The 20,150-nt window shown below is 52.0% G+C and overlaps 1 protein-coding gene across 2 annotated transcripts in view; it reads right to left on the bottom strand.

Annotated features, from left to right (window-relative positions):
- The window catches only part of ABTB3 (ankyrin repeat and BTB domain containing 3), a 269,393-nt gene that overhangs the window by 105,105 nt on the left and 144,138 nt on the right, over positions 1 to 20,150 (bottom strand). For both annotated transcript variants that reach the window (XM_079143083.1, XM_079143084.1), the window contains exon 2: positions 3,126 to 3,275. In XM_079143083.1, the coding sequence (XP_078999209.1) occupies positions 3,126 to 3,275 (150 nt within the window). The remainder of the gene's footprint in view (positions 1 to 3,125; positions 3,276 to 20,150) is intronic.

Below are 20,150 nucleotides of genomic sequence, written 5' to 3'. Positions count from 1 at the left end.
ATGCTCCCTATGGAGTGAACGGCAGGTCCCCCAGGTGGACAGGCATAGCCCCTGCCCACACCCTGATGGTTGGGGTCGAGTGGAGGCATCTGCTGGACTTCCCTCCGCCCCTTATGGGATAAGGGGGATAAGGAGAACACAGGGGCCGTTGCCGCGAGGTCAGTGAACACCACCTGCTGGTCACCTGTTGAGAAGGGGTCTGCTCTGGACCCTGGCAGGCGAGGTTTCCTGCTGAAGACCCTTCTCCACGTCATCTGGGCTGCAAAAACGTAGCTTCTGCACCCAGCCCAGCAGGGTCGCCTTTGCAAATGAAGAACAGCTGTCTCTACACAGAGAGCAAGTCTGTGTGACTCGGGCCACAGAGCCAGCCAGTCCAGACTACAGGCAGATCTGGAATGAGGCCAGGTGATCCCCTTCTGTCCACCTGATGGCTTACCCTGGTGCTTCTGCACACGACCTCCGAGCTGACCTGACGAATGTAGGGAACCCAGTCACAACTGACCACACCCACCTGTGAGCCAGCGACTCCCACGTGAGAGTCAACACTCCGTGATGGCGGGGTTTGATTTACAGAGCAAATTATCCCTAAAGACAATTCAGCAGCGGGTCGGCCTGTGGGCTGCCTGCTCAGGGGAATGTAGGTTGGGTCAGCAGGTCCTTTCTTTGAGGAAGGCACCAGAATTAGGCAGGGTCCCTCGGGTGCCTGAGGCTGGGAGGGGTCTTTGAGCTATCCCAGGACTAATCTTTGACACATGGGGGTGGAGGCAGTGTCTGGGGGCCACCTGGTACAGGGGCCTCATCCCTGGCAGCACCCACGCAGCCAAGTCCCCAGTCTGCAGCCAGATTCTACACTTCCAGGGTCATGGTCACGTCCTGGAAATGAGCGAAGCCCCAGATGGTCGGCCTTTCCTCTTCTAGCAATGTCTCCCAGGGACATGGCATCCGCACACCCTGGGGGCAGAGTTCCCTCTTCCCAGTCCGCTTGTGGATACCTCAGAATGGCATCTACACACATTGGTGCCTCAAAGTCATGGGGTCATCAGACCTGGGCCACCGCTTGTGACTTCACATGTCAATCAAAGCCCAGCATGACTACCACAATTGAGATTTAAGAAATTGGGATAACTGAATTTTAACCCTGGCCTCCTTTGTAATCCTATGTTCAGTGTGCATTTAAAGATATTCTGAGTCAGGGTCCCTGGCTTTACCAGATTCCAAGGGGGTATGCAGCCCCAATGTCTGAGCAATCGCATTTCTGACAGCTGGACCACGCTGACGGGAGGGAGGCAGCTCGTGGCTTCAGGGTCTGCAGTGGACGCCCCTCGCTAGAGGGGCAGACCACGGCCTGTAGAAGCTGCCTGTCCTGGGTGGGCAGGGATTTCCCCTGGGTCCTGAATCTCTTCATAGTTCAGGATTTGCTGGAGTTGCAGTACCAACTCCGACTTCAGCCTAATTCCACCATTTCTGAGATCACTGCTCTGATTCCATCAGGAACTGAAATAGCAAATTCCTTTTGACGATCAGTTGGATCATAAGTAGATACAGTGCCATTTTCCTCTGGTTGGTCAGACTTAGCACAACCCTGAATTTGGTGCACAAGCATGACAGATTATTCCTTGAACTTGGGACACCTCAGCCTTGGCTGTTCCTTCCTTCTTTCTACCTTTCTGTCTCTGTTTTCTACTTTTCTGGCCAGCTCGCCCTTCCTTCCTTCCTTCCTTCCTTCCTTCCTCCCTCCCTCCCTCCCTCCCTCTTTCCTTCAGACTTCCTGAAGGCCTACTATGTGCCGGATAGTATTCTTGGTGCTGGTGTTATATCAGTGAATACATCAAATGCTCCTACTGTTAGGGAGAACAGAGGCTATAAGTAAGAGATGATTAAAAACAAGAAAGTAAAATACACAGTGTGCCTAGGGGAGAGGGGACGTGAGTGACCACCATTGGTGACTGGGATTCTGGTTCGGTGATGCAAATGTCCTAAACTGACGCTGGTCATGGTTGCACAAAACACAGGAAAAATGAGGGACTTGCCTACATAGGTGAACCTCTGTGTCTCAGTGAATAGGGTCTCAATTCAACCCCGAAGAATATATAAACTGTCATCGGATGGCAACTGCTGACCGCAACAGTTCAGCGGGGAAGGGGGACAGGGTGGCTCTGACGGCGTGTGTGTCCTCCCCGAATTCCTGCTGAGGCCTCAGCCCGTGTGATGGACACAAGGTGGGGGTGGGGCCCAGGTGGGGTGAGTGGTCTTATAAGAAGAGGCAGACCCCCCCTTCCCCTCTGTGCCCCTCCCTGCCATGTGAGAAGGCGGCCACCTGCAGGCCCTCACCGGGAGCTGACTGCTCCCCTCCTTGACCTTGAACTTGGAGCCTCCAGAACTGTGGGAGGTAGACGTTTCTGGGCCAGCTGCCTGCGGTGGCCTTTGGCTGTGTCAGCCTGAGCCCTCGGGGTTACAGTTTTAAATGGGGTGGCCAGGGCTGCCTCACTGAGGAGCCAACACTTGGGTGGAACTGGAGGGTCATGAGGGAGCCGGGCGTGGCTGTCTGGAGGGGAGCGTCAGGCCGAGGGGACACAGGTGCACAGGTCCCCAGCTGTGCCTGCGATGTTCAAGGACAAGAAGGTGTCAGAGAAACAGTAGAGGGAGATGAGTGTGTGAGAGGGACGCTGGGAGCCACTGTGAACTTTGGCTTTTCCTCTGGGTCAGACGGGTCCGTGCAGGACTCGGGACATAGAAGAGTCATCTGACATGCGCCTCAAGGATCCAGTGTGGAGATGGACAGTGAGTGGCCCCAGCAGAGACCGCCATGCGCCTGCGTGCCCGGGCCCGGGCCAGGCGCCTGATGGGCTTCCATTCACGCACGGCATTGCCACCGCAAACTCCAGCCTGGGAACCATTATTTCTTGTATTTTATAGAAAAGGGAAATGAGGCTCAGAGGTCAGCAACTCGACCTTGACTAGCGGTCAGCTCCCCAGCCCCCCGGCTCCAGGAACCTCCCCTTCCCACTGCATTAATATCATCAATAACAGTCCTGGTCACAAAGCAGCAAGCGCCCCAAAGGGCGGGCATGGTGAATGGCGTCCCACTGGGCACAGGGAGGGAACGTGGTGGCAGCGTCACTTACTCAGCTCCGCGATGCTGCCCACGCGGGTGGCCAGCAGGGACTGCTCGATGGTCCTCAGCTCCGACTGGCTGAACATGGGCAGCTCCCCCGGCTTGCTGGGCCGCTGCGGGTCTCTGTGCAGGTTCAGGCTGTCTGGCAGGCACAGCACCCCTGCAGCCAGAAGGAGACAGTGAAAGGAAGACGGCGGTTACTCCTCAGGTCACCAGGGGAGGGGACAGAACTGCAGCCGCCACAGGGTTGTACTGAGGAGCGAGCCAACAAGGGAACTCATGCCCGGGACCCCTTTTAGACGTGGCGTCCAACTGGTTTCAAAGATCCCCTCAAAGGCCTGACTACTGATCTTAACAACCAGGTGGGCATGTGACTTGAGGCCCACATTTCCAAGAAATAGAACCCTCCCCAGGCACCTGGAAGGGATTCTGTCCACTGGAGATGCTGCCTGTGAACTCTGTGGTCACTGCCCCGTCCTCCGTCCTAGAGGAAGCTGCAGGCCCTGAGCATCCTGGGGGCAGTCACTGCTGGCAGTGGTTTCTGAGAGTTTGCCCAGCAAACATAACTGGGTGGCTGAGCTGTGGTCCATGGGACAGGCTTCTGGCTCTCTCTGAAGACTCTATGTTGGGAGGCAGACAAGTCCCCGGGAACTTTGGTAACCTGTGCTGTGAACACCCCAGGGAATCCCTAGACTCTTCCCTTCTTTCCCATTCTCTAAATATTTATCGAGAACCCGAGGTCTTGCTTGCGTAGATTCCTCAAATATTCCCTCTTCCTTTGCTACCCCAAGGAAGCATGTGCTTCTTGCTCCTGGACCTTTGACCTCGATTCCTTGATTGATGGACTCAAAGACCCAAAAAGCACTCTCTACTTTCTCTCTGCCTTTGCCATGAGAAAACATGCCCTGACTAGCCTGCTGGTCCGAGAGTGAGAGATACATGCAGGAGATCCAGGAGTGACTGGCGGCTTCGAGCTGCCCCAGATGCCACTGAGACAGGGGCTCTTTCTTACTCACCATTGTTATGGTGAAAGCTAACAGATACTGTTACTAAGCCCTAGTCACAAAGGACATGATGAATAAGGCTGACACCGCACTGCCTTAGGGACAGAGACGGGGCAGAGTACACATCATCTTTGTTCTCAGGGATGCCAGTCTGAGTGAAGGAGAGATACTGTTAGGTACATGACCATAGAACCCTATGACAAATTAGGAATGAGGTGCTGTCTTATCAGGGATCCAAAGAATCAGCCATGGTCTGTAAATAGGAAGCATTGGTTGAACTGAGTTGCTAACCCTGCAGCAGTTTGGTGATGCAGAAGCAGCAGAAAACCAAGGTCTTTATAAACTCAATGAACGCATAAGACTGGCACTGCCAATTAAGCATGTCGGTACGTTGACGCATTGCTAGTCACCATTGCTCTGGTGAAGGCCAACAGACACAGCCACGGGCCTAAGTATCGATACGCTTTGGCACTTGATTTAAACCAACTGGCAGAGCCGGGGAGGCGGAAGGCAAAGGCCAGTGGTCCCTCTTCACTCTTCACCCTGAGCCCACCCCGCTCTAGAAGGTGGGCGTCTTGTCAGGTGATCTGCCACACAGCTCCTCTGGCCTGCTGCCCCCAGTGGCGGCAGCTGAATGGAGTCGCTTACTTTGTCCACAGTGGTTTCGCTTCATCCCTAAAGGAGGCCGAGACAGTGGGAAAGGCCATGTACCGGGTGGCTTATTATTACTATTATCATTATTTTATTTTTACAGATTGCATTTTGATTCATTGTACACTGATGGGGTACAACTTCTGCTTTCTATGGTTGTGCACGGTGTAGATTCACACCATTTGTGTGATCACTCATGTACACAGGGTGATGTCGTCTGTCTCAGTCCACCGCCTTTCATACCCCACCCCCCCTCTCATTTCGCTCCACGTAATCCAAAGTTCCTCCATTCTTCTCTCACCCCCACCATCCCACCCCATTATGTATCATCATCCACCTATCAGGGAAAACATTCGGACTTTGGTGTTTTGAGAGTGGCTTATTTCACTTAGCATGATATTCTCCAGCTCCATCCATGTACCTGCAAATGCCATGATTTTATTCTTCTTCATGGTTGAATAATATTGATGACTAATAATAATGGATAAATGATACGAATGAACATTAGATTTTTTCAATGGTATCACTGGGAAATAGGTTTAGATTTCTTTCTAAGATTCTCCTCCAACCATTTACTTTTCAAACCTGAATGTGACTAAATGTTTTGTATCACAGCCCAGTACAGACACACACACACACACACACACGCATGTACACACACACAAACACACACACATACACATGTACGCACACATGTACACACACACATGCATACACACACATATACATGAAAAAAATTTTTGTGGAAAATAACACTGACACAGTACATGTGAGAAAGCCTCAGTTTCTCCCTTTTTCCCTTTTTCGTCTTACCGACCTCTTCTCCTGTCTTATCAATAAAACGCGCTGGCTGGCTGCAGCCCCCACAATCATTTCACGACCGGCGAATGGGTCATAAAAGCAGTTTGGAAATCACGGTTGGAGCCAGCGGACAGCCTGGCAGTACCTGGTCCGTTCAGTTTCACCGTTGACTGGACACAGGCTGGGGCTGCTTTCAGGGAAGACGAGCCCTTCACAGAAACGCCCACCTCACCTCACAAGGCCACCCTGCCACTCCCTCAGCCCTGTCATCCTCCCAGTGGCCCCAGAGGGCTGCTCCCAGTCACCGCCTGTGTGTTCGCCTGCTGAGACATGCAGCCGTTGCCATGGCAATGGATGGTGGGCCAGGCTCTCACCTGACACCCCTGAGTTCTCTAACTCCAATTCAGGGGCTTCCACCCCTGAGGAACTCACTGCCCCAAGCGCAGGATCGCCGTCACCCATGGCAAGTGACCCAAGTTTCAGGGTAACAAGGCCCTCCACGTTAGGGAAAAGGCGTGTCAGAGAGTCAGCAAAGGAGCCCCAGGAGGCAGCTGTGGATTAATGGGACATATGACTCACGTGTTCTCAAAGAATCGCTTTCTCAATATTTGCATTGTTTGCGGGAAGTTGTGACGTTACTTCATACGTTGGATGAGACACAGATGCGACTTGGAGTCTGAAACCCAAAGCTTCAGTCTCACTCTGCCCCGTCCTGTGTTGACTCTGGGCAGCTCAGGGAAGCTTTCCGGGCAGAGCTCAGTTTCCTCTGCTGTGAAATGGGGCTATTGGTAATGGCCAGTCTTTCTCCCAGGCTGCGGGGGTGGGGTAGGGCAAGGGAATTAAATGAGACATGAGAGGATTCTGCATGTGCTCAGCAAAAAGTAGGTTATTCACACATGTTAACTGAGATGAAATCAGCCAATGCGTGCAAGCCCAGTTTTGGACTACTTTATGGTTTAGCACACGGATAAACAATTTCCCTCGCAACTTATTCCTCTTATTCCAACTTATTCCTCTAAGGAGGAATAAGGGCTATGCTATTTAAATTTGAGAATATAATTATTCAAAGAAGCTTCAAGAGCTACATTACAGAGATTTGGGAAATCTAAACTTGATCTACTATGCAAAGATTATATACAAGGGGTTTCTCTTCTTTTTGAGGACTCTATATGGTGTCTACACATCAGCTGAAGTCATTTATTCATTATTTTTTTGTGAAAAAAACCCTCTAGGTGAATGGGAAGGCCTGGTGTCATATTTCAGTGTCAGAAGCAGGCCTGAGCTTTGGGCTGCTCATCAATTCCCATTTTGGCAGCCAGGGACAGCCATGCCCTGGTGATTAAGACCTAGGTTTAAAGACAGAGGGAGCTGAGGCTCGAATATGACTTTGGGTCTAAAACCAGGATCCAGGGAGCTTGCAAAGTCATTTCTCCCTGAAATCCTATTAATCCAGGCGTGTCGAGCATTTGACTAAAGAGAGAGTTGATTCCCATTCTCGACAGCATCTATCACAGGTCCTGAAGAATGACCAGCTGTGCCTCTGAGCGCCTACATTTTCACCCACAAGAGGCCGCACTGCTCTGGGCCCGGCCTGCAGCAGGGGAGAGGGGGCTGGGTATGACCATAACTTTGACCTTGACTGAGCTGAGCACCCATCCAGCTATGGCCCCTTGCTCAACCCAGACAACAACTTCCTCTTCCTCCCCCTCCAGTCAGCTTTGCTACCTGCAGGGAGGGGTTAAAGGACCCACCTCCCGGGGTTTGTTGTGATAATTAAACTTAAAGCCTCAGCCTACACCTACCCTGTTCCCACAGATGTGCAGCTTTTTGCATTTAAAATCTGGATTCAAACAGCTTTGCAGGTCATCTTTCCAAAATCTCATGCAACTAGGGACATGACAATTTTCGGGGAGGTCATTCAGAACCTAAAACACAAGGACCACTGCTTTGGGTGGGACCTGAGACAAACCACACCTGGTCTGCCGTCCTGATGAGGCCAGCGTGCCTTTCTCCTCCCGTCTCCCCGCTCCCCCGAGCACAGGATGGCCCCCCTGGCCAATTTAATACCCTGCCCTCTCTCTCCAGTCCACTGGTCCTGGGGGACAGGGATGCCATATGCCCTTAAGAAGAAAACCAAGCAGGACAGCCAACAGCATCCATCCGCTGGACCCTCTGCAATGACATCGACAGTGGTGATGGAGGAGGTGGAGACCCCCTAACTTCTATTGAGCAGGTCACCGTGGCGAATGCTTTAGACATTTCAATTCGATTTGATTTTAATCCTCCCAGCCGCACTAAAGGGTAGGGAACCAAATATTTTGGGGAGACAGTAAAAGGTAAAAGATGAGAACAAATCTCTGAGTTCAAATTACCTGGGTTGGAATTCTGATTTTCTATTCACAGCATTTGCCTCCACTTGATATTTTATTATTATATATTATTTGCAAATGTCCTGCCTGTCCTGGCACTTACTGTAAGCAACCAACGGTTTACCTGTCCCTGTGTGTGTGTGTGTGTGTGTGTGTGTGTGTGTGTGTGCGCGCGCACGCGGAGGGGGTTAAGGTGTAGCAACGGGAGGTGACTGTGTCATCCTGTGCTGGGAGGGCTGACCATGTGAGCCTTGGTACTCTGGACCCAGCTTTGGGCTCTGCAGTGTCTGTCTCTGGCTGCAAGAGAACAGACTCCATTAAGTCCTGCCTGCCACGCGCTACTTGGTCTTAAGATCCCGCAAAATTTAAAGGGGAGGGTTCGGCACTAGTGTCACCTGTAGCAACCAGGAAGCAGCAGCTGGGCGTGGCATCCTCCCATCCTGCTGCTGGATGAGGCTCAATCTGGACACAGAGCAGCCCTTGAATAGGCAAAAGACCAGCTGGCCAGGTGCAGACGCCCCCTCGCCTTCTTCCAGTGGGGCGTCCAGGGCTTTGACTTGGCTGCTCTGAGCCCGCTCCTCCCTCTATAAGTGGATGCTATCTGCCTCCTGGCGTGGCTGGGAGGCTGTAAGGGGATAATATATATAGACAACCTGGCACAGAGAAGGGGGTCGATAAATGTTTGCTAATAATCTGAGTAAATGAAGTTCTCTGAAGCTCAAGATTTAGGAATTCAATAACCCAGACAGTGCCAGAAGGCCTTCTTTTACTGTTAAATTTATTAAGAAACAAGATAGGAAATTATCAGTTTTTTTAAATGCTTGCACGACTCCCTTGGAAACCCCTTTCTATTTTAAGAGACTTGGCAGCAAGAAATAAATTCAGGGCTGACTTGGCGAACCCATTTGTCTATGAGAAGCAAGACTACTCCAATTAGGATGCGCCCAGACCGTGTTTCCCCCCAAACAAATTATGTGCCAGGAATGTTCTTGGGGAGTTTCATGCTGAACCACCAAAAGAAGAGAGCTGGAGGAAGAACAGAGGGGCACTTCCAGAATCGGGCTCGAGGGCAGAGGTGGAGCTGAAGCACACAGGAGGAATAGTGTGCTGACCTTCGGAAAGAGCAGGAAGGTGCCTGGGCTTCCCTCACTCAGCCACACACGTGGACAGAGCCCACGGGACACACCTGTCCTCCAAGCTCCTGGGTGGCTGGGGATCCAGGCCACCATCAGGGAAGTACCTGGAGGGAAGTGCAGAGCAGAGGTGCTTGTGAGTCCTGTGGGGTCTCACTGTGCGGCCGAGGAGGCTTAGGGGTGCTTCCTGGGTGAGTCCACTGCGGGCTGGGACCTCAGGAAGCAGCTGCTGCAGAGCAGAGTGGGCGGAGCGTGGGTTCTGAAGTCCGGAGGCCTGGGCTGCACCACAGCGAGGCCGGCTACCAGGGTACCACCTCGGCGTGCCCCCAGGCCTCCTGGCTGGTACTATGGGAACAGTCACCCATCGCCTCCTAGGGCCTCAGGAAGATTGCATGAGCTCGCAAAGCTTGGTCTCTATAAAGAGCTTGATAAATATTAACTATTATTATTATTATATTCAGGAAGGACATTCCAGGGAAGAACAAAGGCCCAGAGGTCTATGCTCTGCATATAGGGAAGTGACTGGAGGAGAAGGTGCAGAGGAGGGAGAAGCTGAACTCAGGGGCAGGAGGGTCAAGGAGGACCCTGGCTCTGAGCCCCAAGGCTTTGGACCTAATACCTAAACCTTCACCTCCCGCCACCATGTTCGGCTCTCTTCCCTTTCACAGCCCCAGATGGTGGTTTGTACCGACGAGCTCCATTTCTTTCTCCCACCCACTGTCTCCAGCCCCGATTAGCTCCATCTGTGCCGGGTGCCCAGCAAGTTCACGCTTATCCACCCAGGCCAGCCTGAATGTCACTTTGGACCAGCCAGAGACTCTGAGAAGCTGCAGCCTGTTTTTAGGAAGCTACGAGTCCAGACAGGGGGATCCTGAGACAGGGGTACTCAGTGTGGTTGCTGAGCACAGAGAGACAGAGAGGGGCAGGGACAAGGTAGAACAGGGTCACCAAGGAAGAAGTGGCCCAAGGTGACCCCACATGCTTTCTTTCCCAGATGAGCCAGAGGCTTTTCCTCGTGGTCAGCTCAGGAGTGAGGGGAGTGGGTTAAGATCTGGGGCAGGGGTATGAGCCCTGAGATGCACAGTGGGAACTATGCTGTTTTGAAGGCAGAGGGTGTGGGACAGGGACAGTGGGATGACACTGTGGCTCTGGTACTGAGAGCAGAACTTAGAAAACAGTTAGAGGACCACAGAGAAGTGAAGGGTGAAAAGCTCTGCTCATTCATCCGCTCGGTAAGTATTAGCTGAGCACCTACTAGGTGCTCAGGCACAGTTCTAGGTCCTGGGGAGCCAGCAGACAAATACGGGAAATGCTTGCCATCTTGGGTGCTGTGTTCTAAACGTGTGTGTGTGGTACTGGGGATTGCAATGCTGGGCAAGGGCTCTACTACTGAGCTACAGCCCAGCCCTCTTTCAGATATTGAGTCAGGGTCTCACTGCTTTGCTGAGCTGGGCCTCGGATTCGCAATCATCCTGCCTCAGCCTCCAGTGGAGCCGGGATTATAGACATGTGCTTCTGTACCCCCAGCTCCAAATGCCTATTCTAAACACATAATTAGACGACATAGCTGTTTGTGGTCAGTGCCGGGAGGAAAGTGAGCAGGCAGGAAGGATGGGAAGTGTCGGACAGGGCCGGAGAGAGACCTGAAGGAAGTGAGGGTGTAGGTCAGGCACTGCCTGTCCTGGGGGAGGCTCAGGCCATCAGAGGGGACAGGAAGGGTGAAGGCCATGGGGGAATGTTCTTGGCTGGACAGAGAAAGGAGCAGAGGAAGTTGAGGGGAGTGCCAGCAGGTGGCGAGGCCTGACAGGTGCCCAGGGCAGGCTGGGTGGGGCCTCGCGGGTGACTGCAGAGCTCTGGCTTTGACTGAGGGGCCGGGAGCCCTGGGAGGACTCTGAGGGGGGAGGCTATGGAGAGCAGTTTTCGGAGGGCTGCACAGCTGGCAGGTTGAACAGGCTGAGCGCGTGACCCGGCTGACCAGAGTGGTCAGAGCAGAGTCAGCCAAACGATGATTCTGGGTGTAAAGGGAAGGTGGGGCCAATGGATTTGCTAACTGGGGTAGATGTGGGAAAAAGGCAGGCAGGCAAGAATAATTCCAAGGTTTCCGACCAATGCAATTGACGATACAGGTTTACTGCTTCCAGCAAGAGGGTTGGGTTTGGGAAAAGACCAGTTCAACTGGAGACACCTGTGGGTCATCTCCTGGAGCTGCTCCCTGCTCCTCACCTCCATGATGCAGACCCTCATCTTGTGAGTCCCAGTGGCAAATGTTCCTTCCCCTGTCACAAGGGGCCACTGCTAGGCATCCTTACAAGATGGCTGCTTCCCTCCTCTGCCCTGCCCCCTTCTCTCCCTGGTTCTGTCTTTATTCTATCGTCCCCACTATTTCCCATGGAGTCCTCCTCTACATCCATCCTGTAGGGGTTTAAGACAGAAGAGAGACTCAGTTTCCTCGCTCACGTCGGCAGTGGGGAGGCCCCGGGTCTGGAATAACTTGTGGGCACCTGCTTCAGGCTCTAACTCCTCACACCGAGGAGGTTCAGAGCCCCCAGTGACGGAACGTCATTGAATACCTTCAGCTCGGTCTTGGGTAGCTGTGGAAAAGTCAGAGGTTGGGCAGATTTTGGAGACCATCTGGCTCCCAGGAGTAGCTGTGCCCTTTGGAAGTTCTCTGAAACGCACCTTCCTTGCCGTGTACACAGAAGTGAAACTTGTGGGCACGCAGTGTCATGCCATGGGACAAAACCCAGTTTGGGGCGTGACTGACAGGGAAATTATGTGCTAGAGTCATTTAGGTTGAGAAATAGTCTTTGGCATTTCAATGAACCCACTGGGAACCGAGTAGGGTAAAACAACAAAGCAGATTTTCAGACAATGAAGGCTCTCTTGCTCTGTATCAAGGTGGGTATGCAGCCTCTTCTTAAATATCTGCAATCCAAATTCTTTAATTGATATGTCCATACCATCCACCATCCATTAATTTATTCACCATCCATCCACCAATCCATCCATCATCCACCTATCCATTCATCATCCAACCATCCACCCACCCATTGATCCATCCATCATCCATCCATCCATCCATCTGCCCACTCATCCATCAATCACCCAGCCATCAATCATCCCTCCATGCAACTGGTCATCCTTTAATTCATTGAACTATTTTGAGCACCTACCACGTGCTACGCATTGTGCTGCACAACAGGAATACAGCAGGAAAAAAATGAAATAGCTGCCGTCACGGAGCTGGGCTTCTGTTCGTCGAGTCACTCATCCAGCCATCCACCCTGTCGTCTTTCTCTGTGTTCCCATCCATCTGCCCCACACAATCTATTTGGAACTTTAATGAAAAGTTAAGACACACCCTGCCCTTAAGAGACTCACAGTCCAGTGGGATGGGTACACTAGGTCATGAGCACTGCGGGTGCTGGCAGGGAAGTCTGGGGGGGTGTCAGGCAGCCTTCCTGGATCAGCTGACCTGGATGGTGGAGGGAGAGGGGGTCACGGGAAGACTTAACTCTTGCAGGAGCAGCAAGAGTTAAGGCACGGAGGCAAAAATCTGATGCATGCGGAGACTGTGAGAGGTTGGCTGAGGCTGGGCGTGAGTTGAAGGGAATCCCAAAGAGGTGCTCAGGGCTGGATCAAGGAGGGGCTTCTACATCATGGTGGGGAGGGCAGTTGAGTCCCCTGGGAGCCTCATTTCATGCCTCCATGAGGTCTGCACTCACTGCTGGTGCTCTGGCCCCAGCGACCAGCCGAGGTGCCCACACTCAACAGAGGCGGCGAGCAGCGCTCTCTGCTCAGGCCTTCGGCCAGTGCAGAGCAAAGCAGTGCACAGCATTCCTTCTCTGCCTGCCGGACCTCCTGGGCGGAGAATGCGGCCTGGGGCTCCTTTCGGCTCAGCAGAGTTCTCAGACTTAACCTTCTGGCTTCCTATTCCCTTTCTGCTTCTGCCTCCACACTCGGCCAGTCCTGGGCTGTGGTGAGCAGCCCACCCGGCTGGCTCTGTTGCCCGGCTCAGCACTCTCTGATGGCTTCCATCCCAGACTGACCCTCTCCTTTCCCGCCAACGTGTGGGAGAACCCGGGCTAGTCACAAGTTGGGTCTCCTCACATCCCAGGTCTCCCCCTCCCCACCCGACTCCCATCTGTGACGTTCGTTCGTGAATTATAAAGTTGCACATGTCCACTTCGAGAACGTCAACGGTGTAGGAGGGGGTAAGACGGTAAACCGAAAGCAACCTCCTTCTCTGCCCCTTCACCTGGTTTCACTGTTATCAGTTTTTTGTGTAAGATTCTAGAACTTTCCATTAATCCCATTCACACGTTCATTCGCTGACACAACGCGTATTTATTAAGTCCAAACGGTGTGCAGGTTCTGTGAGGATCAAGGAGTGAGACCTGTCCTGGTGGAGTTCAAAATCTAGCTGGAGGGACCAGCCGCCATCACAGGATCACACAAATAACCGCACCACTATTGACATACCGTAGATAAAAAGCCTGTCTGAAACCACACCCTCACCAAGGTGAGAGCTGGAGAATGCTTCTAATTTAATTGGATTTCAGATAATTACAGACAAATTTTCAGGGTTATCACCATCGTTTCCCTTTGTGAACTGTTTCTGTATTTTTTTAACCCAGGTTTCTATGGACATATCAAATTCTTCCTCATTTATAAAAGTCCTTTCTACATTAAGGAAATCAGCCCTTTTCCTGGCATGTGTCACGCACATAAGTTTTTCCAGGTTATCATCTGCCTTTTGAGTATGTAACTATTTTTTTCACATAGAAACCTTTTCATTCCATGCAGACAAATGCATCGCTCTTTCTCTCTACAGGTTCTGCATCCAAGGTTATATGTAGAAAGCCCTTCCTTTATCTAAGACGATTTTAAAAATCAACCATGGATTTTAATATTAAATATTTGATAATTTTATTTTAATATTAATAATTGATAATTTTAGTCTCACTATTAATATTAAATTATACTCTGACTGGAGTGAGGTAGGGATCGAGTTTTCGTTTTGTCCAAGTGAGGAATCAATTGTGTCAACACTTGCTGAATAACGCATCTTCCCCCCACTGATTTAAAACAGTTCCACTTTAGCAACTCTGTCTCCAGATACAGTGAGCTACATCTTTCTTTCTTTCTTTCTTTTTTTTTTTTTAAATCCCACAGATCTAGTTCATTCTGTGCCAGAACCAAACAGTTTAATTATCGAAGCTTCATAAATGGTTTAAAATCAGTGCTGGTCCTGACTAGTCTGCGGCTAGTCTGCGGCTCTCTTTAGCTCTTTCTTTCCCAGATCAATTTTAATTCTGATTCACTGAATATCTGAAGAGGTCAGTTGGCAAAGGTGGACACATTAGGAAGGGAGGCAGTGAGGAGCTATGGGAGGGGATAGGATTTCTATGACCACTTAAAAAATCTCCCATTCTCATTATTTGATCATACATCACGTTCCCTGCAACAAACTGAGGCTGGGACATTTTCCTGTTGCCACCAACTGTCCAATTGGATGGGGTCTCGCGGAGGCTTCTTTAATAGACACAAGCTAAACTAGCGAATGAGTCCTGGGCGGCGCTGTGTGGGAAAGAGACTCGCAGGGGCTGGAGGACGCACCCCGCCACGGATTCCTGCCTGCTACAGCAACTGAAGGGGGCTGAAAAAATGGAGAGATTTCACACCAGCTGTCAGAAGCACTTTATGCCAAGGACAAACATTCTCAGATTTGTCGGTCCCCGGGATCTCTAGAAACCATTTCCAGGTAAAGCCGGGATACCCTCTAGAGCGGAAGTGTGTACACCTGGCAGGCTTCTGGCTGGAAATTCTTTCCAGCAGAACTTCTGCAGAGCAAGCGGATTATTTCTATTCATCACGAAGGCCCCCAAGGCCTGCAAGATCCTGACTCACCCACAAAAGATTAAATCACATTCAACCATGCTTTAGTGTTAAGTATATTTAATTGTATTCTAAATCTTCAAAGACTGATTATCTTTAATTAAACAGCCTGGCGACTATAGACTTAATACTTATTTGATATGATATGATATGGTAGGGAACTATTCACTAGAATGTTAAATAAGTTGAAATACCCTATGGCTGACCACAGGGAGTGTGTGTGTGTGTGTGTGTGTGTGTGTGTGTGTGTGTCTGTGTGTCTACAGCCTTGTAAGAGTTGGCTAAATGCTGCTGTTAACACGGTATAGATGTTAATGGCACATAAAAGCATAACTCTGCCATTTGCAGCCGTGCATGTGTATGCAGATATAAATAACTAATAGGCCTTTCACAATCCATCGAAAATACAAAGATTACTAAATTGGCTTTTAAAAACATTAGAATCCCATTAGACCAAATTCAGCAGCTGATTATAGAGCAAAAGAACCACAAGAGGACTCTAAATTCTCATTTGTTGCTGCTGTTAAAAGGGACTGCACTTTCAAGGAGGCCCTGGCCCCAGGGGAGAGAGCGCAGAGCCCTGGTGAAGTCCTGTCGGGCTGGGTGTGTGGATAAGGACGCTCCTGGGGAGGGGCCTGTGCTAAGGCTTAGATCCAGGAAAACGCGAAAGAGCCCAGACGTAAGTAGGATGCTCAGCTTTTTATTATTATTTCCCCTGCCTTCCCGAGAAGGCTTCTGGGCATCTCTTTCCCACCCTCCACCCTCACCCTGTATCTTTTACTTCCATATTGTGGTGCTTTGACATCTGGGGCCTGGCCGCCCCTCCCACTGTTAGCCAATTCTCAGAGAGAGTGAACCATTGGCAGGGAGCTCATGTTTCCAACGCAGACCACCCAACCCAGCCCACACCAGCTGCTCTGTGGGCTCTCCACTGGGGCCACTTCCAACCTGCTCTGATCTCTCCAGGGCTGGATCCCAGACAACTAGCGGCAGCCTCGGCCTTGGAGCCTGCTGAAAGCATTCAAAGCAGCCCGTTCTAAGCCTGCTTATCCTGCTGCTCTCACTCATGCCTGAACACCGGCAGGGCTTTTGCCCGCAGCCCCCTCCCCAGCTCCCCCTGCATCTCAGGACCCTGGTGCTTCCCTATAGACCCTCCCTTAGGAACTGTGAGCAAGAAACTCTGTTTTCCATAGGAATCACCTTCTCACCTGATGGTCTAACTGTGTTCTTTTAATATACTGTTTTAAAAGACCCCACCTGTTGAAATTTCAATGCCACAAACACAGTATACACCTTTATGTGCTGTGGGGCTTTTGAGGGTCACAAACCACTGTAATACTTCTGGGGAGGGTGCTTCACCCTGCAGTGCAGAATTGCTCCCTATTGAGATGGCGGGGAACATGGTGGGGGGTTTACCAAGCACCCATCCCGGCCCCACCCCAGGCCACACAAGCCAGAACCGCTGGACCAGGACCCAGGTGCTGGTGTCTTCTCAACCTTCTCCACAGTGACCCCAGCGTGGACAGGCGGAGAACCTGAGTTAACCCAAGCTGCAGCTGCTCCCCTACGCCTCCTCACCATACCTGGCCCCGGGCCACCACATTCCCATCCGCAGACCAGAACCAAAGATCCGGGGCTGCAGGGCCTGCTGCCCGTGTTGGGAGCTCAGCCCACTTGATCCCATGAGTCGGATCTCTCAGTGTGGACATGGCCTGGACAATGGTCAGAACCCCCTGCAGTGGACTGAATGACGGGCCCCCAAAGACACAGGAAGGTGACATTTGGAGAGAGGTCTTCGTGGATGTCATGAGGCTAAGAATCTCAGAAGGAGCTCATCTGGGATTCAGGATCCAGAGTGAGATTCAGCGACACTCTTCCTTGCACAAGCAGGGCAGAGGGAGACTGGGGACAGATGCCCAGAGGAGGCCATGTGCAGATGGAGCAGCAACCGGAGTGGAGAGTACCCGCAGGTCAAGGAGGGTGGGCACTCCCTGTGGCTGGGAGACTAGCGCCTCAGATTCTCCCCCACAGGCTCCAGTGGGAACCAATACCACCAGCTCAGCTTCTGGCTTCCAGAATGTGAGAGGGTAGGAGGTTGCTTTAAACCCCTGGGATTGTGGTCACTTATATGGCAGCTCCAGGATTGAATTCTCTGTGATTTTAAGTGCCTTTTCCTGCCTAGAGCAAAGCTATAAGCCCATGACCCCTCTCTCCCACATCAACAACCTTCAATGGCTCCCTATTGCCTAGAGGACAACATTGAAACCTCTTAACCAGGACATAAGGGCTTTTGTGACCTTTAGCTAACCTAGCTGTCCAACCGAGTTTCCTTCCAAACTGACTGAGCTCCTCTTTCCTGGATGTAACCTCCCACCTCCCTCCTCTGCCAGCACTTCTACAGGGATCTGCCCTTCCTGTTCCTCAACTCAAATGCCACCCTCTTCCGTGAGCTGCCCTAGACTCTCTCAAATGGGGGCCAAGGCTGGAAAGGACTCTTAAGGTATTTTAGTCAGCTTTTTTGCTACTGTGACTAAAAGACCCAATCTGAACAACTTTGGAGGAGGAAAAGTTTATTTGGGGCTCCTGGTTTCAGTGGTTTTAATCCACAGACAGCAGGCTCCATTCCTCAGGAGTCAAGGTCAGGTAGAACATCATGGAGGAAGAGTGTGGCAGAGGGAAGCAGCTCACATCACCATCAGGAAGCAGAGATGCCACTCTCCAGATACAAAATGTACACCCAAAGCCACGCCCCCAACCCTGCCTCCTCCAGCCACACCCACCTGCCTCAGTTACCACTCAGTGAATCCTGCCAGGGTTTCGTTCACCCATTAGGTCAAGGCTATAACCCCATGATTTCTCCTCCAAACCTTCTTGCATTGTCTCAGAGGTGAGCTTTTGGGGGACGCCACATCTAAACCATAACATAAGGCAAGTTATAAAGTCTGGACTTTATTCTGAAACCAATGAAGAGGCACTTAAAGGTTCCTATGGAGGCAGAGAAGTGATCCGGGTTGGGTCGCTGCCATCAGGGTGACAGGAGGTGGGAGCTGGGACGGGGGAGAGGCGGCCAGATGAGAGCTGTTCCTGAGCCGGGCTGCTCTGGGCACACCTGTGGGTGCCTGCATCAGGAGCCCACCTGAGCACTAAAATCCAAACGCAATAGTGAATCCTCAGGTGCAAGGGGTGGAGGAGGCTGGCCCGTGCAGTCCTGTGGTCTGGACAGGGCGGGAGGAACAGTCCAGAGCCTCGAGGACCTGCCCAGGGCCACACGGCGGACGAGTGTGGGCCTCATTTGCCAAGTTAGGCACTGTGCTAATGACTGGAAGTCAGATACTGGAGACTGCTCAGCGGAGTGTTAGGATGGAGCAGATATCCGGAGGCATCCTTGGCCCAGGGGCCTGCAAGCACCTGCAAGATGATATAGTTCAAAGCAGAGGAAGGCACCCTGCGGTGGGCGGGGCGCACCTGCCAGGTAACCTGGAGGGAAGGGGAGCTGGGCGGGGCCTGGGGCGGAGCAGGCGCTCACTGCATGCGGGGAGGGCGGTCCGCATGCACTGGGGCCCTCACCCAAGGCCCTAGCGCAGCAAGCGCTAGGTCAAGTTGATGAGCTGATAGTGGAGAAACCCTTCCATCGTGGAGCCCAGGCGTGGCATAGATGGGTATTTGTACTACCTGAAGTTGGTACAAAGTCACGCGCGTGTACACAGCCCCCTCCCGTGTACACACGTGTCCACGCACACACACACGCATGCACAGTTGCCCATCCGTCCAGTTTTTGCAGTTTCACGCGTGTGCGTGTGTGTAATCGAACGTCTTCCAGGACAAAGCCCTGCTACAGAGAAAAACGACACGCTTTTCTCCTGGGGGCGGCGGGGGGCGGGGCGCATTTCTCAACAGATGTGATGAAGCATTTTGAAAGTTTGCCCTCCGTTGTTACTGAGAACCAGTGAGTCGTGAAATCACAAGCCTTAAAAGCTCGGAGGCCGGAGGCATCCCTCCCCACTCAGTCACAAGCGCTTCCGGAGAGTAAACTATGTGCCAGAGTCTAAGCACGAGATGACGGTCCCTCATCAGTCTATAGTCCAACTATCTTAGAGATAAAACAGAAGCCCAGAGAGGGTAAGTAACTCTTCTGAGGTCACACAGACTTGGTCGAACCCCATTTCTGGATAACTGAAAGCTACCTCTGGGTGCAGGCATGAATTACCAATTTGAAAAGAACTGGAATATAACTCTACATTCCTATTACTGTGCTGTCGGAAGAACATTGGTCTCCAAAGATATTCACATCCTGCTCCCCAGGACCTGTGAATATGTTATGTTACATACAAGGGGAATCAAAGGAATGAATGGAATTAAGGTTGCTAATCAGCTGACCCTCAGCCAGGAGGTTGTCCTGGGTCATCCAGGTGGGCTTGGTGTGATCACAGGGTTCCTGACTGTGGAGGAGGTGGGCAGGGGACTCAGTGTCAGAGCCATGAGGTGTGGGAAAGGCTGTACCAGCCATGGCTGGCATGGGGATGGGAAAGACCCCACGCTGTGGAATGAGGAAGCTGGAAGAGGCAGGGAGCGTTGTCCCCAGGGCCTTGGTTTTAGCTCAGTGAGACCCATGCTGGGCTCCCGGCCTCTAGAACGATAGGCGATACATTATATTGTTCTAGGCCACTCTACTTGTTACAGCAGCCACGGGACACTCATACGCTCTGAGAGGTGGCTGAGCCTCCTCAAGGGCTCTTCAGGGCGCCGGTCTGAAACGGACAGCACTCATCTTCCCTGAAGGGCAGACATCTCATTTCACTTTAAAACCTGGGATCAGTTTTTGGCCAGGACGCCTTTGCCTTTTCCCCCTCTGGGTAATTCCAGAACTTAATACAGAAATCAAGAAATGGCCAAAGAATGCCATTTCTCACAGCTTCCGTCTCAGTTCTCCCACTCACTTCTCTCTCTGCCTCTGGGCCACCGTCGCCGGCTTTCATTTTCTGGACCACTGCTCCTGGCGTTCCTTCTCGCGCCCACTGAAGTGACCTTGAGGGCCAGCACTGCCCTCCCCACGCCCCCGCTTCCTTTCCTTCTCGGTTTCTGCTCCAGGCCTGCCTTCTGCTTCCAGAACGTGCCTCAGACTCCTGACCTGGAGGGCGACGAGGGGACCGGGACGTGGGCCGGTCCTGGAATCTGTGTT

Source organism: Sciurus vulgaris, assembly GCF_902686455.1.
Source record: "Sciurus vulgaris genome assembly, chromosome: 5".
NCBI classification, from domain to species: domain Eukaryota; kingdom Metazoa; phylum Chordata; class Mammalia; order Rodentia; family Sciuridae; genus Sciurus; species Sciurus vulgaris.
Note: the sequence above shows the minus strand (reverse complement) of the source record. Positions and strands in the feature narration are given on the sequence as shown.